Below are 24,567 nucleotides of genomic sequence, written 5' to 3'. Positions count from 1 at the left end.
ATGTCTCAAAATTTAAAAATTGGCAGGGGTGGGAGGAGTTGGAGATGCTCAGTGGTTAAGCAGCCTTGGGTTCAAAACCTGGTACCCAAAAAAAAAAAAAAAGAATGCTAGAGAACATTTTTGTTTGTTTTTTGTTTTATTAAGGATTGAACCCAGGGTTGCTCTGCCACTAAGCTAACATCCCCAGCCCTTTTTATTTTTACAGGATCTCGCTGGCCTTGAGCTTGCTATCCTCCTGTTTTCAACCTACTGAGTGGCTGGGATTGCAGGCATGTTCCACTGTACCCCCACCTAGAGAATAGAGTTTTAATTCTAATTTATAGCTTAGTCATGCCTTATTGCAGAACAGACATCCTCAGTTTGGTTATGAAAATGATAACTTGAGGTATTTGAAGAAATTCCAGACAAATTAGCAGCTCATTTTTTTCCCTTCTAAAAATTAGCCCTTGTTAAGATTTGCTTGGCATACTAAAGGAAGTAGTCCAAAAATCATTTTTGTTCTTTCTTAAAAATGCATGATTAGGGGCTGGGGTTGTATTGTGGCTCAGTGGTAGAGTGCTCACCTAGCATGCTTGAGGCACTGAGTTCAATCCTCAGCACCCCATAAATGTAAAATAAAGATATTGTGTCCACTTAAAACTAAAAAATAAATATTTTTAAAAATGCATGATTATTTATTCAGAAATATTTCTTGAGCTGGTAAAAATAAATTAATAAATAAACATTCAAAACTTTAAAGTTTAACCCAGCACAGTGGTACACACAGTGGTCCCAGCTACTCAGGAGGCTGAGGTAAGAGGTTCACTTGAATCCATTTTCTTTTTCCTTGTTACTGGCAATCAAACCTGAAGCCTAAAGCATGCTAGACAAGCACCCAGTCACTGGGTACGTCCCCAGCCCTTACACATTATAGTTTTAAATTCTACTAAATAAAAACTCATGCTAGATATTGGGTTTCTAAATGTGCAAAAGGCCTTCAACTGATACCTTTATATCTACAGTAAGCTTCCAAAAATTTCATCTAGTCATCTTTCAGTATCTGCAGAGAATTGGTTCTAAGACTACACACACATGCACACATGCACACACATAAAAATACCAAGCTCCTTGGTTTCCCAAATCCCTTCAAAATGGCATAGCCAGGACTGGGATTGTGGCTCAGTGGTAGAGCACTTGCCTAACATGTGTGAGGCACTGGGTTCGATCCTCAGCACACATAAAAATAAATAAATAAAATAAAGGTATTTTTTTTAATGGTATAACCAAATGCTGTGGCCCATGCCTATAATCCAAGCAACTCAGGAGGCTGAGGCAGGAGGATCACAAGTTGTGAGTCCAGCCTCAGCAATTTAGCAAGGCCCTAAACAACTTAGCAAGACCCTGTCTGCAAAAATATAAAGGGCTGGGGATGCGGTTCAAAGTAAAAATAAGCCAGGCTCAGCAGCACACAGTGGTGATCCCAGCACATTGGGAGGCTGAAGCTAGAGGAGTCAAAGTTTGAGGCCAGCCTCAGCAGCTTAGTGAGACCTTATCTCAAAGAGGGCTAAGGGCTGGGGCTGTAACTCAGCAGTAGAGTGCTTGCCCACATGTGTAAGGCACTGGGTTCGATCCTCAGCACCACATAAAAATAAATAAATATATTTTTTTAAAAAAGAGGGCTGTGTGTGTGTGTGTGTGTGTGTGTGTGTTTTAAGGTACCAGGAACACTAAACCATTAAGCCATATCCCTGGCCCTTTTTATTTTTTATTTTGAGACATTGCTTAGAGCCTCACTAAATTGCTAAGGCTGGCCTCAAACTTGCAATCCTCCTGTCTCTGCCTCCCAAACCACTGAGATTATAGGAGTATAGCTCCACACCTGGTTTCCTATATATTTTAAGTCATCTTTAGATTACTTACTAATGTAAATACTGTGTTCACAGTTCTTATGCTGTTTTATTTAGGAAATAATGACAAGTAGAGCATGTTTACACATACTGTAATCCCAGCTACTTGGAAAACTGAAGCAGGAGGATCTCAAGTTTGAGGCCAGCCTCACCAATTTAGAGACCCTATCTCAAAATAAAGAGTTGAAAGGGCTGGGAGCTGGGCACGGTGGTACAGGCCTGTAATCCCTATGATTTGGGAGACTAAAGCAGGAGGATCACAAGTTCAAAACCAGCTTCAGCAATTTAGCAAGACTTGTCTCAAAATAAAAAGGGCTAAGGATGTAGATCAGTGGTGGAGTACCTATAAGTTCAATCCCGATATCAAAGGAGGGAAAATGGAAATAATGACAAGAAGAAAATTTAGATACACGTTCAGTTACAGACATTTTTCCAAATATTTTCATGGTTGGTTTAATCCTCACATATTAATCCTCACAACTACATATTTTCAGCTCTGTCATTCACATTTCAAATATGTTTAAGAATTGTTCAGGACTTTGTTTTGGGTATCAAAAAAAATTAGCTCTGTGTAACATTTTCATAGTTAATATAATTGCTAAGCTAAAAGAAGGTCAATAGAGAGAGAAGATTCAAAGGAGGGGAGCTGAAAACAGCAGCTGTCTTATGAAGTAGGGAAAAAGAAAAGCTTGAGAGTCTTCTGGCTGGAGGTGCAGCTCCCAGGGAACACAGTTGGTATAGCTGCAAATAAATCCTAAAACAGGAAGTAAAGGGCTAGGAATATAGATCAGTGGTAGAGCACTTTCCTAGCATGGATGAGGATTTGAGTTCAACTCTCAACACTGCAATATGAATAAATAGGGACCAAAACAAGTTTGTTACACATGAAGGAGAGTATTAGTAGTGTTCTGGTGAGTTCCCGTCCTCAGCCAGAACCATCAGTTTAGAGGGTTATGATCAAGGCTATCACCACAGCTGCAGAATATCATTCATGTATCAATTTGCAAATTATAGCAAACAGCTACTGAGTTAGGCACTGGACACAAGGCAGTGAACAAAGCAAGTCCTGCTTCAAGAATTGTGCATGCTTTAAGGAGAACCACAGCAGGTGGAAAGAGGAAGGCTGTTGGAAGGAGAAGTTCTACTAGAGTCTAGGGGGGCTGTGCCAGGTCCAAGCCTACAAGCATTATGATGGCTGGGGGCACTAAAGAGCATCTGCAGCCAGCACAGTCCCTGGACTCTGACCCCCGAAAGGCATATCCCCATTTATCTCAGTGTGATCCTGTACGCCCATCTCTGGGGCAAAGGGATTCAAGAGAAAAGAAAAGAAGTAAAGATAGGATAGACGGGGAAGAACAAAGAAATGTGTTGTCAAAAGGGATAGTGCGCCTTCTACAAATCAGTCCCTGCATATGCTTGCTAAGGTTATGAAGGGCCTGCTGTGTGTGGTCCAAGAAGAGGGAATTATAAAAGGACATAAAGCTGCTGCCTCTCATTTTCCCCAGGAACTAGTTCGACAGCGAGGAGTCCTAGAACACACAGAAAAGATGGTGGACAAAATGGATCAAGATTTGAAGACTAGCCAGAAACACATCAACAGCATTAAGAGTGTGTTTGGGGGGCTTGTCAATTACTTCAAAGCCAAACCAACAGAGACCCCATCTGAACAGAATGGTACTCTTGCTCCCCAGCAGAACAGCAGGTAAGAAAAGCTTACAGATATAAAGTAGCAGAAGTAGGTTTACTCCCAATAGTGAAGACTTTCAGGTCTTGTCAGTACCTTCAAGGGATCCAGGAAGCCTATAAGTTACTCATGAGGAGGGATTATTGAAACAAATCTTTCTCCTCTGCTAAGGACGTTCATTTGATTGGCATGTAGTCTGTAAATTCTGCCTACATTGAATCTCCATTAAGTTACTACTTCCTCATGACCCTAATACTTGGCTATTTTCTTTTCTTTTGCTGTACTGAGAATTAAATCCAGGGGTACTCTAGCTCTGAGCTATATCCCCAGCCCTTTTTATTCTTTATTTTTTGAGACAGGGTCTTACTAAATTGCTGGGGCTGGCCTCAAACTTTGGAATCCTCCTGTCTCAGCCTCTAGAGTCCCTGGAATTACAGGTATATAACACCACACCCAATTGACCCCAGTACTTTGAGAATATTCATGAGAAGATTAGTATAAATGTGAATTTCTGCTTTTAAAAAGCCATAGCACGGGGCTCACTGTCCCTTCCCTCCAGGCACTTCCTGGATTTCATCATCTTGAATTTACTCAGCCTCCCAAATCACTGGGATTACAAGTGTGCACCACCATTCCTGGCTATGATGCTTCTGTAATTGTTGTAGATGGACAGAATACTTTTATTTATTTATTTTTGTGTGAGATACTGAGAATCAAACCCAGTGCCTCACATGTACTAGGCAAACACTCTGCTGCTAAGTTTACAGCCCCAGCCTCATACCTTTATTTTATTTATTTGTTTTTATGTGACACTGAGGATCAAACCTAGTGTCTCACACATACTAGGCCAAGTGCTCTACTACTGAGCCTAGCCTGATCCTTAATTTTTTGGGGGGGTGTACCAGGGATTGAACTCAGGGGCACTCAACCACTGAGCCACATCCCCAACCCTATTTTGAATTTTACTTAGAGAAAGAGTCTTACTAAGTTGCTTAGTGCCTTGCTTTTGCTGAGTCTGGCTTTGAACTTACAGTTCTCCTCCTGAGCCTTCCAAACTATTGGGATTACAGGCTTATACCACCACACCCAGATTGATCCTTTATCTTTTGATGTATTCTTATGAGCATGTTTTTGGTAGCAATCCTTCTTGGGTATGTTAAAGAGGTTGAATGCTGAGTTTCGGGGAGTTAATTCTTCTTACAGATTTGTCTTTTAAATGTAGACAATGAACATATTCATATTTACTATACAATGAAAAATTTAAAGTCTGGGGATATAACTCAGTGGTAGAGTGCTTGCTTAGCATGTCAAGGCCCTGGATTTGATCCCCAGAAGTGAAAAATAAAAGGCATTGTAAATGAAAGATTTCACTTAAAAAAATGAATAAATAAATAGAAAATTAAAAGCCATAGCATACACCTGTAATCTCAGAGGCTAAGGTAGAAAGATCACAAGTTTGAGGTCAGTCTCAACAACTTAGTAAGACCCTAAGTATCTTAGTGAGAACTTGTCTTAAAATAAAAAAATATTAAAAGGACTGAAGATATAAATCCATGGTAAAGCACCTCCTGGTTAATTCCCCAATACGCTCTCCCCAAAAATTATTTTTATGCCTTTATTCATTTATTTTTTATTTATTTATTTATTAGAGAGAGAGAGAGATATTTTTTTTTTTTTTAAGAGAGAGGAGAGAGAGAGAGAGAGAAGTTTTTAATATTTATTTTTTAGTTTTTTCGGCGGACACAACATCTTTGTATGTGGTGCTGAGGATCGAACCCAGGCCGCACGCAATGCCAGGCGAGTGCGCTACCGCTTGAGCCACATCCCCAGCCCCTCATTTATTTATTTTTAAGTGGTGCTGAGGATAAAGCCCAGTGCCACACATGTACTAGGCGGTCATCCTAGCTCCCCAAAAAATAACTTTTTGACAACCAGCTTTTTGCATATCTAATCCAGTTTGCTCATTGACTTTTATTTTAAAATTAGAGGTTATTTTTCTCAAAATTTTTTGGCTAGAATACTGTAAAATCATAAAGAAGATTTTAGCAAACCAAATATGGTGGTATATGTCTGTAATCCCAGTGGCATTCTTGGGCAGTTTAGCAAGACTCTCAAAATTTAAAAGAAAAGGAACTTGGGATATCGCTCAGTGATAGAGTGCTAGTCTTGCATACACAAAGTCCTGAGTTGAATTTAGAGGCATTGATATAATTTGTGTAAAGAGAGTTAAGACAAGAGGTAGATTTCTGGGATACCTGGGAAGTAAGAAGATCCCAAGAATATTCTCCCAGAATAGTATTATGCAGAGAGGGAGGGCACAAACCAAAAATTACTGGTTTGGGGGCTGGAGCTATAGCTCAGTGGCAGAGCACTTGCCTAGCACATATGAGGCACTAGGTTTGATCCTTAGCTCTGCATAAAAATAAATAAATGAAATTAAAGCATTTAGGACTGGGATTGTGGTTCAGTGGTAGAGCATTTGCCTACTACATGTGAGGCACTGGGTTCAATCCCCAGCACCACATAAAAAAAACTAAATAAAATAAAGGTATTGAGTCCATCTACAACTAAAAAATACTTTTTAAAAAAAGAGAAAAAAAAGTACTTTAAAGAAAAAAAATAATTGGTTTAAAAAAAATTGGTCAGGCAAGTGGATCAGGGGAGAGAGAAGGGGAGGGAAAGGGAAGGTACTAGGTAACGAGATCGATCAAATTATGTTGTGTGTTTGTACAAATGTGGCATAATGACTTATATCGTGATGTATCATTATAATTCACCAAATAAATTTTTTTTTAAATAACATGGTCAGTCTGTCATTTAGCAGAGATGGAGAAGAATAATATATTGGGGGGAACCAGCTCCCAGATAGAGGCACCTGTCATGTTCCTGGGGACTGACTCATCATAGTGTCAGGCATGGGCTGATAGTCTGTGAGTTGCCAAGAAAAGTCCCTGTCTATAGCCAAAGTCAGCAAACAAGGGTTTGTGGGACAGGAAGCAAAATCAGAGATATTTTGTGGGGGATTATATGACAAGAGAAAAATAAATGACCACAAATTTTTAGTGACAAACTTCAAAATATAAAAATATAATAGTTGAGTGCAGGTTTTTGGTAATATAGCTCTATTAACCAGAAAAAAAAATTGTGCTATTATCTGTAAAGGCCATTCATTGTTTGTGTTTATACAAAAATAGATGATTTTATGTTATCTTTATAATCACTACAATTTTAAATAATGAGATTTAAAAAAAAAAAAAAAGATGGTGGACCAGATTTGGCCCATACATCGTAATTTGCTGACCCCTGGTCTAAAGTATCTACTTATCATTTTTATCTACTTTTCATCTACCTTGTCCTAGGACTCATTTTTCTAAGTGAGACCCTACTAATGAAATGCTATGCTTCTAAGGCAGGGGCCTTCAACTGTCCTCCTAAAAGGGAATGCTGAATTTTCTGCTTTGGTCAGAAGCATTTGATTTTTAGCACACACACATAACTTGAAAAGACTTAATGACACTATTATAGGGATTTTCCTTTTTAAATGTTGTAATTTTCTTTTATCCAAAGATTAAAAGAAGCCATAAATACAAGTAAAGAACAGGAGACAAAGTACCAAGCCAGCCATCCAAACCTCAGAAAGCTGGATGATGTAGGTAAGTGGTAAATAAAATAATGTACCAGAAGTATCTACTTCCTAATCCTCAGAACCCATGACTATGTTTGGTTTTAGACAATAGGAGAGTTATGATTATATGTGGAGCTGACTTTCAAAGGGGGAGATTATCTTGGGTTATCCAGTTGGGCCCAAGATCACCCCAAGGGTCCTTCATATGTGGAAAATGGAAGCAAAAGAGAAAATGTCAGCCAGGCACAGTGGTGTACACCTATACTCCCATTTACTCAGGAGGCTGAGGCAGGAGGAATTGCCTGGCCAATTTAGGTAGACCCTATCTCAAAATAAAAAGTTAAAAGAAGTGGGGATGTAACTCACCCCTGAGTTCAATACCTAATACAACAAAAAGAGAATGTCAGAGTAGTGCACCCATGGATTCAATCCCTGATCCAAAATATCTTAAACTTCACTCATTGAAACCCAGGTTAGACTTCCAATCTTCACAACTGAAAGATAAGTTTATGATAGTTTTGTCACAGCAATAGGAGGAGACTAATATAACCTCCACTTCTGTGCAGGAGAAGTAGCAGCATGGGCAACGTGTACAAGGTAGACCTTGTGATATTAATAGGAGTCAGTCTACTGATATCAAATGATAGGCTCAGAAACATATCTGGAAAGGAATTTAGGCCTCCTAGAACCTCTGTGAGCCCCTTGAAAACCACACACATCAAAACAATGGTAGAAATCCCCAAAAAAACTAAATTTGATTAGTGGATGCTGATCTATGATGGGGGGGTGGGAAATGGAGGAACTTTGGATTGGGCAAAGGGGAGGATTGAGAGGGGTTATGAGGAAGGAAAGATGGTGGAATGAGATGAACATCATTACCCTAGGTACATGTATGATTGCACGAATGGTGCCTCTCTATACAGTATACAACCAGAGAATTGAAATGTTGCACTCCATTTGTGTACGATAAATTGAAATGCATTCCGCTGTCATATATAACTAAGTAGAACAAATAAAAATTTAAAAAAATAATGGTGGAATTTAAATACTGACTGTACCTAACTATGCCACTTTTGAGGAAGTCAGGATGCATCCTGACAGCATTAAAACCCATGTAGATCCATGGGCACTCCTGGATTCAATCAGTTTGAGGGCAGGAGGGAGTATAGGAGTATACAGGGTCATAGTTGACATAGCTAAGGAAAGACCTGATAGAAGAAGGACTGGGTTGGGACATACTAATATGGGCACAATTCATTCTAGAAAGGGAGAAACCATGAGAGAAAGTGAAGGTAAAATTAAAATGCAAAGGACCCAAGAAAACCCATGTGGATATCATACACTGAAGAAATAAAATAGTACCCCATACCTGAAAGGGAACTGAAAAAAAATGGACACCATATGTGTAGACTGGCTTCAGTAGGTTAACGTTAGAGGAAAGGAAATACAGTCAGCCCTTCATATTTGTAGGTTCTATATCTGCAAATTCCAAATTTGTGCACTCAAATAATTATCAATCCAGAATATTCTTAAAATTGTGCTGTACTAAATGTGCTGACTTTTAATTCTTGCCATTACTCTCTAAATAGTACAACATAACAACTATTTACATAGCACTTACATTGTATTGTTTTATAAGTAATCTAGAGATTATTTAAAGTATACAGAAGGAGCTGGGTATAGTAGCATACATCTGTAATTCTAGCAATTGGGAGACTCAGGCAGGAGGATAACAAATGGAGGCCAGCCTTGTCAACTTATCAAGATCGTGTCTCACCAGGTTCAGTGGCATGACAGTAATCCCAGCACCTCAAGGGCTGAAGCAGGAGGATTGCAAGTTCAAAGCCAGCCTCAGCAATTTAGCGAGGCCTTAAGCAACTTAGTGAGACCCTGTCTTAAATTAAAAAATAAAAAGGGCTGGGAATGTGCCTCAGTGGTTAAGCAGCCACAGGTTCAATCCCTGGTACCAAAAAAAAAAAAAAAAAAAATAGACCCTGTCTGAAAATAAAAAGGGTAGGGAATGTAGCTCCATGGACACTCCTGGATTCAATCAGTTTGAGGGCAGGAAGGAGTATAGGAGTATAAGGAAATGTGAGTAGGTTATATGCATTTTATATAAGGCATTTTATATAAAGCATCCCTTGTTTTAGCTATCTGTTGAGGATCCTGGAACTAATACGCTATGATACAAAAGGATGACCATACTGTACTGTAGAGAGAGAAATTTCTCCCAAAAGAGGCAAATCAAGGTGACAGGGCTTTTCTGTGTGCCTTTAGGAATTGAATTTCAAGGGCCAGAGGTGTAGCTCAGTGGTAAAGTGCTTACCTAGCATACGTGAAGTCCAGGGTTCAACCCCAGTACTGCAAAATGGAGAAGGGGAAGGAAGCCAGGCCCAATGGCACATACCTATAATTCCCAACAACTCAGGAGGGTGAGGTAGGATGATCACAAGTTCAAGGTCAGCCTAGCAACTTAGCAAGACCCTCAGCAATTGGAAAGACCCTGTCTCACAATAAAAAATAGAAATGACTGGGGTGGTAAAATGTACCTGAGTTCAATTTCTTGCCTTGGAGGAGAAGGGACTGAAGTTTAAGGAACATTTCTTGGGGCAAATGTGCACTATTTAACAGTTCTTTTATGCTTACTTTAAGTAAAAAGCATAGAAATAAATTTCCAAAAGAACAAAAAAATCACTCATAATCCCATTTCTGTAACTTAACTTTGATTCTTTTTTTTTTAATATTTATTTTTTAGTTGTAGTTGGACACAATACCTTTGTTTTATTTATTTTGTTTTTATGTGGTGCTGAGGATCGAACCCAGGGCTTCACACATGCTAGGCGAGCGCTCTACCACTGAGCCACAACTCTAGCACCCCCGTCTCTTTTTATTTTTGAAACAGGGTCTCACTAAGTTACTCAGACTCGCCTTGAACTTGGAATTTCCCTTCCTTAGCCTCCCGAGTTGCTGGGATTACAAGCCTGCACCACTGCAACTGGCTACAACTTTTATTTTTAAACCTTGACTCTCTGAGCACAGTGACATTTGCCTGTAGTCCCAGCTATCCAGGAGACTGGGGCAGGAAAATTGCTTGTGCCCAGGATTTGAAGACAGCGTGGGCTATTTAACAACACCTCATCTCAAAATTTTTGAAAAGCTAAAAGTGGAGCTGAGGGCAAGGGCTGGGGCTGTAGCTCATTTGTAGAGTGCCCGCCTCACATGTGTGAGGCACTGGGTTCGATCCTTAGTACCACATAAAAATTAATAAAGATATTGTATCCAACTTCAATTTAAAAAATATTTTAAAAATAAAATTTAAAAAATAAAAAAGCTAAAAGGCACTGGGGGTGTAGCTCAGTGGTTGAGTGTGTGCTTAGCATGCACAAGGCCCTGGGTTCAATCCCTAGCACCCCTAATTTTTTTTTCCTTTCGATAACTGGGGATTGAACCTGGAGTACATTACCACTGAGCTATATCACCAAGCCTTTTTATTTTTTATTTTGAAACAGAGTCTCACTAAACTACTAAATCTCAGACTTGGAATCCTTGTGCCTCAGCCTTGAGAATCACTGGGATTACAGGTGTACACTACCACACCTACACCTTGTCCATGCACTTGTGTAATTTTTGCCCTGATGCAGTTCCTCTGCCATACAACAGTACTAGTATGAATGTGTCTTCTAGAGTCTGTGTACCCAGGGTTTGTCTAGTTGACCCATGGACTGAGAGTCTTGTTGGGGGGAGATTGTTTTTTGAGAGACAGGGTCTTGCTGTCTTCCTAGGCTGATCTCAAACTTCAGGCCTTAGCCTCCCAAGAAGCTGGTATTATGGGCATGTACCACCACACCCAGCCCATGAGACTGCTTTGGGCTCTTCCCTCGTACGTTGTATCTATTCCCACCCCTATCATTCTATATTGCCTCAGAGCCAGTTACTTCATTCCTTCCAGCCATTTGCCGAATTAAGACCATTTTTATGCCACGGGCAATGGATAAGCCTGTATGCCTAGCTACTCCAGAGGTTGACACAGGAGGATTACACATTTATGACCAATTTGGGCAACTTAACAAGACTCTATCTCAAAAAATAAAAAGGTCTGAAAGTGTAGTTCAGTAGTAGAGTATCCCTGGGTTCAATCCCCAGTATAATGAAAACATAAAAGATACATTTTGTAATAAGATTGAGGAATAGCTCAGAGATAGAGCACTTGCCTACCGTGCTCAAGACCCTGTGTTTGATCCCTAGCACTGCAAAACTAAAGCCAGGTGTGACAGCATACGCTATAACCCCAGTGACTCAGAAGGCTGAGGCAGGAGGCGCACAAGTTCTAGGCCAGCCTAAGCAACTTAGTGATACCATGTCTCAAAATGAAATTTTAAAAGGTGCTGAGTAATGGAGTTTCTTTCAGCCAAAAAGAATCAAATTATGGCTGGCCACAGTGGCACACACAATTTAGCAAGACCCTAAGAAACTTAGTGAGACTCTATTTCTAAATAAAATGTTAAAAGGACTGAGGATATGGCACAGTGGTTAATTGCCCCTGGGTTCAATCCCCAGTAACAAAAAAAAAAAAAAAAAAGAATTCAATCTTTTCACCCATTTACAAGAAAATGGGTGAAACATCATAATGTTAAGCAAATTAAGCAAAACTCAGAAAGTCAAGGGTCAGTCTTATGTTTTCTCTCATATGTGAAAGCTAGAAGAGGACAAAGGAAAAGAAAGATGGGAGGGGGAATCTCATGAAAATCAAAAGGCAATCAATAAAGAAAAGGACCAGGGAAAGGGGGAATACTGGGGAATTATGTTGGCCCAATTATATTGTTACATCATGTACGTGTACAAAGATGTAATAAATCCTATCTTTGTGTATTAATTATAGTGGGCCAATTAAAAATATGGAAAATAATAAAAAGGTGCTGGAGATATAGTGCACTAGTAGAGCTCTCCTTCAATCCCTAGAACCAAAATAAAAAGATCAATTTCATGAAGCAGCATTTCAAAGGATATCAGTTAACCATTCTCCTGATGTTTCTAAATCAGATTCTGTCCTTGGAGGGCCTGGTTCTGCTGTGAATACAGAGGCTTACCCAAAGAACCCACACCTTCGAGCCTATCACCAGAAAATTGACAGCAACTTAGGTAAGACCAAGAGCTGCATCAGCCTCTATAAATCACTTATCTTCCAGGTAGCTCATGCCAAGCACAGCCAGCATACACAAAGCCACCAGTTAGTTGCTCTTTATCCATGTGTTACATGGTCCTGTTCATCTCACCACCTCACTATCTCCAGAATCTATCCACTTGTATTTCCTGCTTTTCTATTTTTTCAATCAACCAAGTCATGCCTTCCTCTTTTTTTTTTTAATTGTCAGTGGACCTTTATTTTATTTATTTATATGCTGTGCTGAGAACTGACTCCAGTGCTTCACACGTGCCAGTCAAGTGCTCTACCTCTGAGCTACAACCCCAGCCCCTGTACCCACCTCTTGGTTGGATCCTGACAGTAGCAGGCCTATATCACAGCCTTGCTGTGACTACTTGCTCCACCCTTCCTATGAAGCCACATGGAGCCCCATTTCCCCCACTATGAAATTGGCTGCCCCTGAGGATTAGTTGCATGAACTGACAATGTGAGCATTTAGGAAAGTGCCTGGGTTGATAAGAGTTGGCAGTCACTTGGCACATTATCCACACTGCTGCCAGAGTGATCTTTCAAAACAGAAATCAGGTGGTACCTTCTTCCAAAGCTCTCTGGTGTATACCCCTGTACACTTGGAACACAGTACAGGCTTATTGCCCTTGCCTCCTCCCCGCAACCCCTCTTTCCCTCACTACTGTTGGCTCCTGTGGACTTTTTTCCCCTTTCTTCCTCACATGCCCATCTTCCTGGAGTGACCTTTCAGGCTAGCCCCTTCTCTCACAGCTAGTTCTGTTTCATTGTGGCCTCCTCTTTTTTTTTTTTTTTTAGCTAGGGATTGAACACAGAGGCTCACACATGCTAGCCAAGCATTCTACCACTGAATTATGTCCCCAACCCTTGACTTCCTCTTATAATCACTCAGAGCCCTGATTTTCTACAGTCCTGCCCATCTACTTGTGGTCCTCTCTGCTGGTTATTGGCTGTCTTCTGAACCACAGAGTTAATTTCAGGAGAGCATGCGAATGTGTCTGTTCTAACACCACTTTATTTACAGGGCCCAGTAGGAACACTTGATGATAACTTTTTTTTTTTTTTTTAATGAGAAGAGAAGTCAGTCATTTGAGGTCCAAATGGAGAGCCATGCTCAAGCAGCAGGAGTTGGCTCATAGACATGAGTTTATTCAAAGATATGTCTCAGATATGCTACCTCCTCTTACCTTTACTACTCAAACAGGAACCTCACCACAGTTATCTGAGTTACTCTCAGTCTCCTGGCCCTTATTAGGAGCTGGCAAAGTGAGTGAGACAAATAATAAAAATTCTCCCTGCTCTAAACTGGAAGGCACAACTGAAACCCATGAAGATGCATGTTGGGTATCTATGCATAGGCTTCTTTTGCTCATTCCCATGAGGGGACAACACCAATGGATTCCTTTCGTTGTTTTTCTATGGTGATGTTCATTCCAGCAGTCTGATCCTATAATATAAATGTCATATTGGTTGAATGAATACTCTTTTTTGTATTATATAAACTGTTTATTTCCTTGTTAGTTTTTTCCTACTTACACTGATATGTCAGAAAGCTTCTCATTACAATGAATTTCTGTTCGTCTTCTCTTCCTCCCTCCCCTCATTTCTTTCTTGGATTACATGATGTCTGCAGTCTTTTTCTTCTTAATGACATTTAACTTTCTTTTTCTTTTCTTTTTTTAGAAGTAAGAGCTAAGTTGCTCAGGCTGGCCCTGAATTGCTGGGCTCAAGGATCTTCCTGCTGCCTCTCAAGTAGCTGAAACTAGTGTGCATCACTGCACCTAACTTAACCTTTGTTTTTGATTCATTATTAGAAAATTAGGTAAATAAGTGCTATGAGGAAAAAAACACCCATAACCCTCCTGTCTGGCAGTGTTTGCTAATTTGGTATAATCCTTCCATTTTTCATGTATGTATGTACACCTGTATCTATAATATCAGATGTACTTGGCATTATGTCAATGTATTTACTTTTTATTTATTTATTTTTTGTTGTTGTAAATGGACATAATACCTTTATTTTATTTATTTTTTATGTGGTGCTGAGGCTCAAATCCAGTGCCTCACACATGCTAGATAAGTGTTCTACCACTGAGCCACAACTCCAGCCGCGTTTTCACTTTTTTTTTTTGTAGTTGTAGAGGGACAGCATGCTTTTATTTTATTTCCTTATTTTTGTATGTGGTGCTAAGAATTGAACCCAGTGCCTCACCCATGCTAGGCAAGCGCTCTGCCACTGAGCCCCAGCCCCAGCCCATATATTTACTTTTGTATCCTGCTTTTTCACTTATGTCTTGAATACTTTCCTAAACTACAAAATTTATTTGAAAAGCACCACTTTTAAAAGTTCCACTCAGGGCTGGGGCTGTGGTTCAGTGGTAGAGCACTTGCCTAGCATGTGCGAAGCACTAGGTTCAATTCTCAGCACCACATATAAATAAATGAATAAAATAAAGGTCCATCAACATCTAAAAAAAAATTTAAAATTAAAAAAAAATAAAATAAAATTTCCACTCTCACCAGGCACAATAGTGCACACCTGTAATCCCACTAAGGCAGGAGGATCACAAGTTTGATGCCAGCCTTAGCAACTTAGCAAGGCCCTAAGCAACTGGGTTCAACCCCCAGTACAAAAAAAAAAATTCTATCCCCTGCTCTTGGACATTATTTTCAATGTTTGCTACCATAAATCATCATTTAGTCATTCCCATGCAGCAGAATTCTGGCCACATTTTGTAGCTTGATTAGTAGAAATAGAGTCAGCAAATATCTCGTTAAGCATTAAAGGAAATGTTTATGTGGAATTGGGGATGTGTTGTGGCTCAGTGGTGGAGTGCTTGCCTGGCATGTATGAGTCACTGGTTCAATCCTAGCACTGCATATAAATAAATAAAACGAAGGTATTGTATTCATCTACAACTTAAATTTTTTTTAAAAAAAGAAACATTTATGCAAAAAAGGACATGAATTTTAGAGAACAGACATAAACAAGAGCAAATAAATAACTTTTTCTGCCACTCACAGCTTACCACTGTTACCTTGGATGAAAATGTAAATTTTTTGTTCTGTTTTTGTTTAGTGAGTTGCCTAGGCTGAACTTGAACTCCTGAGTTCAGGGAGTCTTCCTACCTTAACCTCCCCAGCAGCTGGGATTATAAGCAAGAACCATTATGCCCTGCTTATTGTCATTTCAGATCTCTGTGACCTATGCCATTAGGGAAGTGGTTTTCTTTTTCTTTTTTTATTTTTTTTATTTTTTTAGTTGCACATGGACATATAGTATCTATTGGTGCTGAGGATTGAACCCTATGTCTCACCATAGAAGGCAAGAGCTCTACCACTGAGCTACAATCCCAACCCCAGAGAAGCTGCTTTCAACCCACCAGTAGCAGCCCTCTCCATACCCATAGGCTTCTCCCCTCAACTCCACCCTCCTTCACCCTCAGAGTTCAGAAAAGAACCAGACAGATAGCCACCTCTGGTTTTTTTTTTGTTTGTTTTGTTTTGTTTGTTTATGTGGTGCTGAGGTTCAAACCCAGTGCCTCCCACATGATAGGCAAGTGCTCTATCATTGAGCCCCAACCACAGCCCCCAGATAGCCACCTCTTGATTCTGTCCTCTGGACTTTGCACTCCAGAATAAGATTCTCCAAGACCAAAAATGTGTCTGCCCAGATTTGATCACCCCATAGACACCCAAAGGTGCTCCAAAGCCTCTTTATCCTTTATCAGGAAAAAGAGTACCTTCAGTACCTGCTGGCAAGGATAGGGAGAATGGAAACTGAGGAACTATGCTGAATTCAAGGAGTGAGCAGGATAAGGACTGAGTGCTACCCACCACTGGAGGCTGAAGGTGTACATAGGCACTGAGGACTTGTGACCAGGTAGTCCCCACAGCGTAAAGTATGGAGAACAAAGAACCAAGGCCCAAGTAGGCAACTGGTTCCTCTGGCCAGCTGTCCCAGCTGACACAGGCTATACAGGCACTTTTGTTTACACTCTTTCCTTACCACACCTTCCTCCCATTTCAGGAACTCTTGCCCTTTGACTTATTGCCTGGTAGCTTTGTTTTACCATACTTCTTCCTCCCTTAAATCCAGGAGTATTTACCACAGAACTATATTCCCAGTCCATTTTATTTATTTATTTATTTTTTAATTTTGAGACAGGTTTTCACTGGGTTCCCCAGGCTGACCTTGAACTTGTGATCCTGCTACCTCAATTTCCCAAGTCACTGGGATACAGGCATACACCACTATGCCCAACTACTTTGCCATACTTTTGGCCTCAGCCTACCTGTTTGCCTGTCCTTAGCAGTACCAGATTCCAAGAAACTTTCTGAGGCCTGGGGTGACCATACAGGTTTTACTGTCCATGGAAAACAAATCATGGGTTTCTAGGATCTCAGGAAGCATAGAGCTGAGAGTGTTTGGGGGGGGAAAAAATGATTTTTTTTTTTTTTAATGTTACTGCTAAGTACTTGTGTGTGCTGACCTCTTCACTTAATATTTAATCTTTAATTTTTCAAGAAAGGAGAGTTAACAAAGCACCATCTCTTCTCTCTTACTTTCAGCTCTTTCCTAGCCTGCTATTCACAGTACAAGGGCAGATAGCAGCCCTGGGTGAGTTCTCCACCCCAGTGCACATGCACACACACTATCACAAACCTAGGAAAGACACTTTACAATCTTCCAGCAGAACCAGTTAACATTTATCTCTGCAGTTGGTGCAGAGCTACCAGGGGAAACTAGAATTCCTTGGCATGTCTGCCCCTCAGCCCTGTCCTCAGTTGTCTTCATATCATCTTATACACTCCTAAGCTATGTCCTTATAGACATTATCAATTTTAAAAGTGAATGTTAAGGGCTGGGGTTGTGGCTCAGTGGCAGAGCGCTTGCCTAGCATGCATGAAGGAACTGCACCACATAAAAATAAATAAAACAAAGGTATTCTGTCCATCTACAAAAAATATTTTTTAAAAAAGTGAACGTAAGGCCAGGCACAGTGGCACACGCCTGTAATCTTAGTGGCTCCAGAGGCTGAGGCAGGAAGATCACAAGTTTGAAAACAGGCTCTAAACAATTTAGTGACATCTTGCCTCAAAATGAAAAAATAATAAAAGGGACTGGGATGGTGCTCAGTGGTTAAGTGCCTCTGGGTTAAGTTAGCTGAGCCCAGTGGCCCATACCTGTAATCCTAGCATTTTAGGAGATTGAGACAGAAGAATCACAAATTAAAGGCCAGTCTCAGCAATTTAGGGAGACCCTTTCTGAAACAAAACCAAAAAAATAGCCATATACAATAAGCACACCTATAATCCCAGCAATTTGGGAGGCTGAGGCAGAAGGACCATAAGTTCAAGGCCAGCCTCAGAAATTTAGCAAGGCCCTAAGCAACTTAGCAAGACCATGTCTCAAAAAGACTAGATATGTAGCTCAATTATAAAGCTCCTTAGGCCCCTAATTTCAATCCTCAGTAGCAAAAAATAAATAAAACATAAAGGACTGGGGATGTAGCTAAGTGGTAGAGCACCCCTGTGTTAGGTCCTGAGTACCCCGAAAAAAAGCTTTTTGGAAAACAAAACATATTAACAGTTGTTATCTTGGAAGAGAGGGAGGTGGCTTCTATGTAAACACTTTTTATTGAGTAAACAGATTTTTTTTTTCTCACCTGGACATGTTTGGAATATATAACCAACTTCCTGGAGCTTAGACTGTTTTAGGAGAAAGAGGACTTGACAATCCAGATGTTGCTAAGCAGCTGGGAGGGACTTAGAAGCATTTCCAAGTACTGTGACTGCATTTGCTCAGGCCTGCTTATTATTTCCTTCTCTCACAGATGAACTGTCCATGGGACTAGGCCGTCTCAAGGACATAGCCCTGGGGATGCAGACAGAAATTGAGGAGCAAGATGACATTCTTGACCGACTAACAACTAAAGTGGACAAGTTAGATATCAATATAAAAACCACAGAAAAAAAAGTTCGACAACTCTAGAGAAAGTGTTCCATTCCATTGTGATGAAAAGATTGGAAAGATCTTGTTTTAAATTCTCAAGAAATGTCATGTATTACTTAGTATGTAATTTAATGTGTGTTTACAAATGTTATAACAGAATGGGTCTTAAGAGATTTTTGTTGAGATGAAGAAATGTGTCCTATTTTTTTTTTTTAGAGCCAACACCTGCCTTAAATTCTTTCAGCTGAATAACTGAGAGTTTTTAGTTTGAGCACAGTAGTCTAGCCCTGAATATCTTTGGCCTTTGATTACCATCCTCAAAGTAGGAGAAAAAGTTTCATTTCTTACTTTCATCAGTATATGGGAGGATATTGGCAAAATTTCAGTCTGGCAACCATACCCTGTGTTTCCCTATTTGTTATATTTCTCATTTCTAGGCCTTATGTAAGTCAGAGTGTAAGGGAGGCTGAGACAGGAGGAACCCAATTTCAAGGCCAGTCTCAGTAACTTAGTGAGAACCTTAGCAACTTAGTGAGATCCTGACCCTAAATAAAAAATAAGATTAAAAGACTGCTGTTTATATCTCAGTGGTAAACACCCCTGAGTTCAATCCCAAGTATTAAAAAAAAAAGAAGAAAGAAAGAAAGAAACGTTATGTTCATGGGGGAGGGTCTTTCCCACACCCTTATAATGGAAGTCATTGCACACACCCAATTTTGAGCACATTGTGATTAGATTTTCTCCTCCCCCTAGAAAAATATCAGTGTTAGATCCAGACATATAGTATGGCACATTCTTTGCTCTTTTGTTGACAGATGTCACCTGTTCTCCTACTGAGCTCTGTCATTGGTATACATTTCAATAGGTGGGCTTTAGACCGGCATTGCTCAAGGTGATGCCTGGAATGGGCAGGGAATTGGCCCCTACCTACTCTTAGATTCTCCGTCTGTGGTTGGAAACAGATTCTCCATTGGCTCAAGGACACCTTGCTGACTGACCCAAGGCGTCTGTAGAATTTATGGAAATAGAATATCATACATATGGGCTACCAGTGGTCTTATTCCACTGAGCCCTTCACCCCACTGGGGAATCACCATTGCCAAGTCCTCAGCATAGCAGAGTGTTTATTTGATGCCTGGAGTCCGCTGACTCATCCAAGACTCTCAACCACTCTTCTGTTACTTCCTGCAAGGTGACATTTGAATCATTGCATTGGTTCTCTGTCACCCAGTTTTAGGAATAAAATTCCACAAATGATGCTGACCTTGTATAGAAGGATTTGGCTAAGAAAAAATATAAAGCCGGGTATGAGCTACATTCCCAGCTCACCCTTATCTTTTTAAAAAACAATTAAAATATTTCAATGACGGTAAAAAGTACTGATTTTAATAGTAAGGTCAGAAACTTGAAGTAACAGTGCCTTCCCACTTAAAATGTGGCACCAGCCTGTGGATCCTGTGGCATTTCATGATGCTTTCCTTTATATAGTCTATAAATGAATGTCCCGCAAAGCAAAGGAAGCCTCCTTAAAGTACTTGCTACAGGGCTAGGATTATAGCTCAGTGGTAGGGCACTTGCCTAGCACATATGTGGCCCTGGATTCAATTTCTAACACTACAAAAACAAACAAAGTGTAACAGTGCATTAGTTTTTTTGTTTGGTTTTGGATTTTTTTTTTTAAGAGAGAGAGAGAATTTTTAATATTTATTTTTTAGTTGTTGGCGGACATAACATCTTTGTATGTGGTGCTGAGGATCGAACCCGGGCCGCACGCATGCCAGGCGAGCACGCTACCGCTTGAGCCACATCCCCAGCCCCTGGTTTTGGATTTTTATTTTGAGGTTTTGTTTTGTTTTGTTTTGTTTTGTTTTTTTAACAATATTGGGGATTGAACCTAGAGCCTCATGCACGTTAGGCAAACACTTTCCAACTGAGCTACATCCTTAGCCCACAACTAGCGTCTGTATAGCAATTTGTAAAAGTTTCATCCCACACATTCAAACCTTCCTAAAAATAGTGGCAGCCTGGCTGGAGATGTAGCTGAGAGTTAGAGTGTTTGTCTAGCATGAGAGGCCCCAGAATTGATCCCCAGTGCTGTTGGGGGAAAAAAATGTTTTTCATTTAAAAAATGCAGAACAGATTTTGTATATTTAATACCTCCTAATGGTTTCTGATTTTTTTCCTCTAACACCTTCCTATCATAATGTTTCTCTTTATCACCATCAGGCACAGAGTTGTGGAGATTTTAACCATTATACCTCAGATTTAAGCATTTTTGTTGTTTTAAATAAATACACAGTGGTGCATGCCTGTAATCCCAGTGATTTGAGAGACTGAGGAAGGAGGATTGCAGGTTCAAGGCCAGCAAGACCCTATTTCAAAATAAAAAGGGACTGAGGTGTGATCAGTGGAAGAGGGCCTCTGAGTTCAATCCTCAGTTCCACAAAAAATAAATACATATGTAAACATTCTTCTTAGCAGCCTTCCATTTGCATTATGGAATAAGTAATTCATCTTAGTTGAAGCAAATGAATCTTCTCAATCTTCTCTTTTGTTAGGGTAATGAAACCAATCATTCCCCTTTCTTTTTTTAATATGGGGGATTCTACGCTTTTGCTTTACTTGTTTTCCTCACATTAGAGGGCCTGTTCTTGTTCAGAACCTCTTGTTCTAAAGGCTTTTCCTGAGGGACTGTCCCTATGCTGTTGACAGCTGACTGCTGCTTCTTGCTAAGTCTTCACCTACTCCCTAGCCCATGAAGGACTGGTTGCTGGTGCTACTTTATAAAGCAGAGTTGTTTGTATTTTCACAGAGAATAAAGGAAGACCTGAGGAGGCTCCAGAATCTATCTTTATGATAGATCTTTATGATTGTGATCAAAAAGAAAGAATCCTACCTTTTGGATTAGACACGCAAAGGTGCCATGGCTGGGGCTAATTATGGAGCAGACTTTGGCACCCCAGTCAATATCAATAAACTCATCTTTTTTGCCAGATGGGATCCACAAGATAGATTTTGATTTCCACAGGGGTCTTTTCCACATTGTTTAGGAAAGGAAACCTGAATTTAACTCAAGTGGCAAGAAAAAAATATAGCAGAGATTTTCATTTTTCTTAACTTCTTTTTTGTGAATATGTAATTTTAAGTATACACTACACCAGTTTAGTAAAAATCTTCCACAAGCCTTTCTACAAAATTTTTAAAGTTATGAATGTTGTTAAGTATCTTCAATTATGATGAATGAAATATATACATGTTGATGAGCCAGTCATTGAAAATGCTTATCTTGGTATCATCTTGGGATGGGGACTTTTTTTCAGAATATGTATCAGAACAGATAGTATCCTCCATGCCTTCAACTTAACAAATGAGCATATTCCATAAAATAAAATGTGAAGCTGTTTTTTAACCAAAGTCTGTCTCCTACATAATTATTTTGAAAGAGTTGATGGAGGGGATTCTATTTGTTGAGTCTTGGTACTTGAAGCCACATTTAGAAATCCTTTTACCTATAATCCTCCTGTAATCCCAGCAACCCAGGAGGCTGAGGAAGGAGAATCACAAGTTCAAGACGAGCCTGAGCAATTTAACAAGACCTGAAAGAAATGAAAAGGCCTGGGGTTGTAGCTTAGTGGTTAGAGCACTTACCTAGCATGTGTGAAGCCTGGGTTCAATCCCCAATATCTCATACACACAAACACACGGGGAAAAAAAAAAAAACAACTTTGATGTCATCAGCTCTTTCAATCTGTCTTCTATCTCCTGGTCCCTCTGTAGCAAGACCAAGACCTAGCAAACTTCTGAGGTTTTTTTATTGTTATTTCATTTCCTAATAATCTGTTTCAGTAAGTGGTACCAACTCTCAGCCTCCTAATTCCCTGGGATTATAGCCGTGTGTGCCACCATGCCCCATTCTTTTGGGGAAGGGTACTAGGAATTAAACCATTGAGCTACATCCCCAGCACTTTTTATTTTGTGACAGGGTCTTGCTAAATTGCTGGGGCTGATCTGTTGTAGTTGGACACAATATCTTTATTTTGTTTTTATGTGGTGCTGAGGATCGAACCCAGGGCCTCACACGTGCTAAGCAAGCACTCTACCACTGAGCCACAATCCCATCCCCACATCCCCAGCCTTTTTTAAAATGTTGTTATGAGACAGGGTCTCACTAAATAACCAAGGCTGGCCTCGAACTTTCAATCTTCCTTCCTCAGCCTTTCCAGAAATTGGAATACAGGTATGTGCCACCATGTCCAGCAGACTGGGTACTTTATAAAGAATAAAGGTTTAGCCAGACATGATGGCACATTGCCTGTAATCCCAGCAACTCCAGAGGCTGAGGCAGGAGAATCACAAGTTTGAGGCCAGCCTCAGCAATTTAGCAAGGCCCTAATTGCCATTAATGAGATCCTATCTCAAAATAAAAAAGAGCTGAGGATGTGGCTCAGTGGGTAAGCACTCCTGGGTTCAATCCCCAGTACCAAAAAAAATAATTTTTTTTGATAAAGGTTTATTCAGCTTATGGTTCTGGAAGCTAAGAGATATGAGGATGAGAGGGACCACCAGTTACTGAAGGCCCTCTTGCTAGTGGAGATTCATGATTTAGCAACCTCTATAAAGGACCAGAGACTAAATGTTTTAGGCCCACGGGCCAAATGGTCACTGTGGAAACTGACTCTGCCATTGTGCAAAAGCAGCCAAAGACAATAAATTGAGAGTGGCTATGTTCCAGGATGTGATTGGAGCTTGAGGCATGCGGGCTAGAGAGCCTGCAGAACCACGACCTGTAACATCAGAGGGTTCGATCCTCAGTACCATATAAAAATAAATAAATAAAATAAAGGTATTGTGTCCATCTACAACTAAAAATTTTTTTTTTAAATGGCCTCCAATAAAACTACATTGCAAAATATGGGAACAAAACAGAAATGAAAAGAGTAAAAAAGTTGAAGAGGTAGAGCCTAAAGAATTTGTGGTAGAAAAAGTACTAGCCTGGGGGCTGGGGATGTGGCTCAAGCGGTAGTGCGTGGCTCATGCGTGCAGCCCGAGTTCGATCCTCAGCACCACATACAAACAAAGATGTTGTGTCCACCGATACTTGAAAAATAAATATTAAAAAATTAAAAAGAAAAAGTACTAGACTGATGTGTAGTTAACGGAAAAGTGGAATATTTCCTGAAGTGAAAGGGATTTATAGTTGCTGACAATACTTGAAAACCTGAAGAAAATTTAGATTGCCAGAGTTAATTGAAGCATTTCTTAATTCTCAAAAAACTGGTAAAGAAAAAGATGGTACCAAAAGAAAATCTTTATCTGACAGTGAATCTGATGATAGCAAGTTAAAGAATAAAAGAGATGCCACTGACAAACCAAGAGGCTTTGCCAGAGGTTTTGATCCTGAATAAATAATTGGTGCCACAAATAGCAATTGATGTTTCTCATGAAATAGAAAGATTCAGATGAGGCAGACTTGGTGCTGCAAGGAAGCAAATATGAAGTGTTCTCAAATTATAATTGCTTTTTATGAAGAGAGACTAACTTTGACATTCTTGTCCAGAACATGAAGCTCAATAACTGTTCGCATTGTTTTATATATATATATGTGTGTGTGTGTGTGTGTGTATACACACATAAATATATAAAACTGGGCCTTGATTTTTTATTTACTAGCATGAAAAAATACATTCTAAAGAAAATCAAATTTGAGATGTTGATTTTGAAAGTAGTATTGGGAAATTGTTGTGTTTTATTTTTTTGTTTTCCATCAGTAGCACTGGTTACTTTGAAGGTATAAAAGCTTTCTGTAGTTGCTTCCTTTATCAAAGAAAAGGATTTGATATGATGGTATATTTCTCTGCTTTTCTAAAAGTTGAAGAAATTTTCCATAGGCATTACTCATAACTTGTTTTTAATTCATATGCCTAAGAACCATTCTGGGGGTTTTGTTGATTTGTTTGTGCATGCATGTGTGCGTATGTACATAAAATACTTACATAATGGTTTTTGTTTTTTAAACTTTTACCAAAACAAAAACAATGGGTGGTAAATCCATGTTCCTGAGATGCCATCATTCTCTGCAACCTAAGAAATAAATCACTACACGTTAAGACGAAATTTTCCTGAAACCATAACCCTTAAGATTAAATAAATGATTCTGTAGTTAATTGGACAGTTTAAAATGGATAGTTAAAAGCAACCACATTAAATTTACATCTATCATCACATAAACACAACAGTTTTATTTGC

At 39.7% G+C, this 24,567-nt stretch overlaps 1 protein-coding gene, 1 non-coding gene and 1 pseudogene across 3 annotated transcripts in view; all 3 read left to right on the top strand.

The window, feature by feature from the left end:
- The window catches only part of Snap29 (synaptosome associated protein 29), a 32,908-nt gene extending 11,173 nt beyond the window's left edge, over nucleotides 1-21,735 (top strand). The window contains exons 2-5 of one of the 2 annotated variants that reach the window (XM_046421101.2): nucleotides 3,392-3,588; nucleotides 7,138-7,223; nucleotides 12,236-12,334; nucleotides 18,203-21,735. In XM_046421101.2, the coding sequence (XP_046277057.1) occupies nucleotides 3,392-3,588; nucleotides 7,138-7,223; nucleotides 12,236-12,334; nucleotides 18,203-18,360 (540 nt within the window). In that variant the 3' untranslated portion in view covers nucleotides 18,361-21,735. Of the gene's footprint in view, nucleotides 1-3,391; nucleotides 3,589-7,137; nucleotides 7,224-12,235; nucleotides 12,335-14,048; nucleotides 14,224-18,202 lie in introns of those variants that run through there. The other variant, XM_058571766.1, reaches the window with a different exon arrangement.
- Nucleotides 10,539-10,610, top strand: Trnaa-agc (transfer RNA alanine (anticodon AGC)). The gene has a single exon. It is a non-coding gene; the product is annotated as a tRNA-Ala (tRNA).
- Nucleotides 21,736-21,887: 152 nt separating the features above from the next.
- On the top strand, nucleotides 21,888-24,046 carry LOC124076973 (chromobox protein homolog 3-like; annotated as a pseudogene).
- Nucleotides 24,047-24,567: the final 521 nt, after the last annotated feature.

This window comes from Marmota monax, unplaced genomic scaffold (genome assembly GCF_021218885.2).
Source record: "Marmota monax isolate L192 unplaced genomic scaffold, Marmota_monax_Labrador192_F-V1.1 WCK01_AAM20220418_F8-fsc00157, whole genome shotgun sequence".
Lineage (NCBI taxonomy): Eukaryota > Metazoa > Chordata > Mammalia > Rodentia > Sciuridae > Marmota > Marmota monax.
This window is presented reverse-complemented; position numbering and strand designations above follow the sequence as displayed.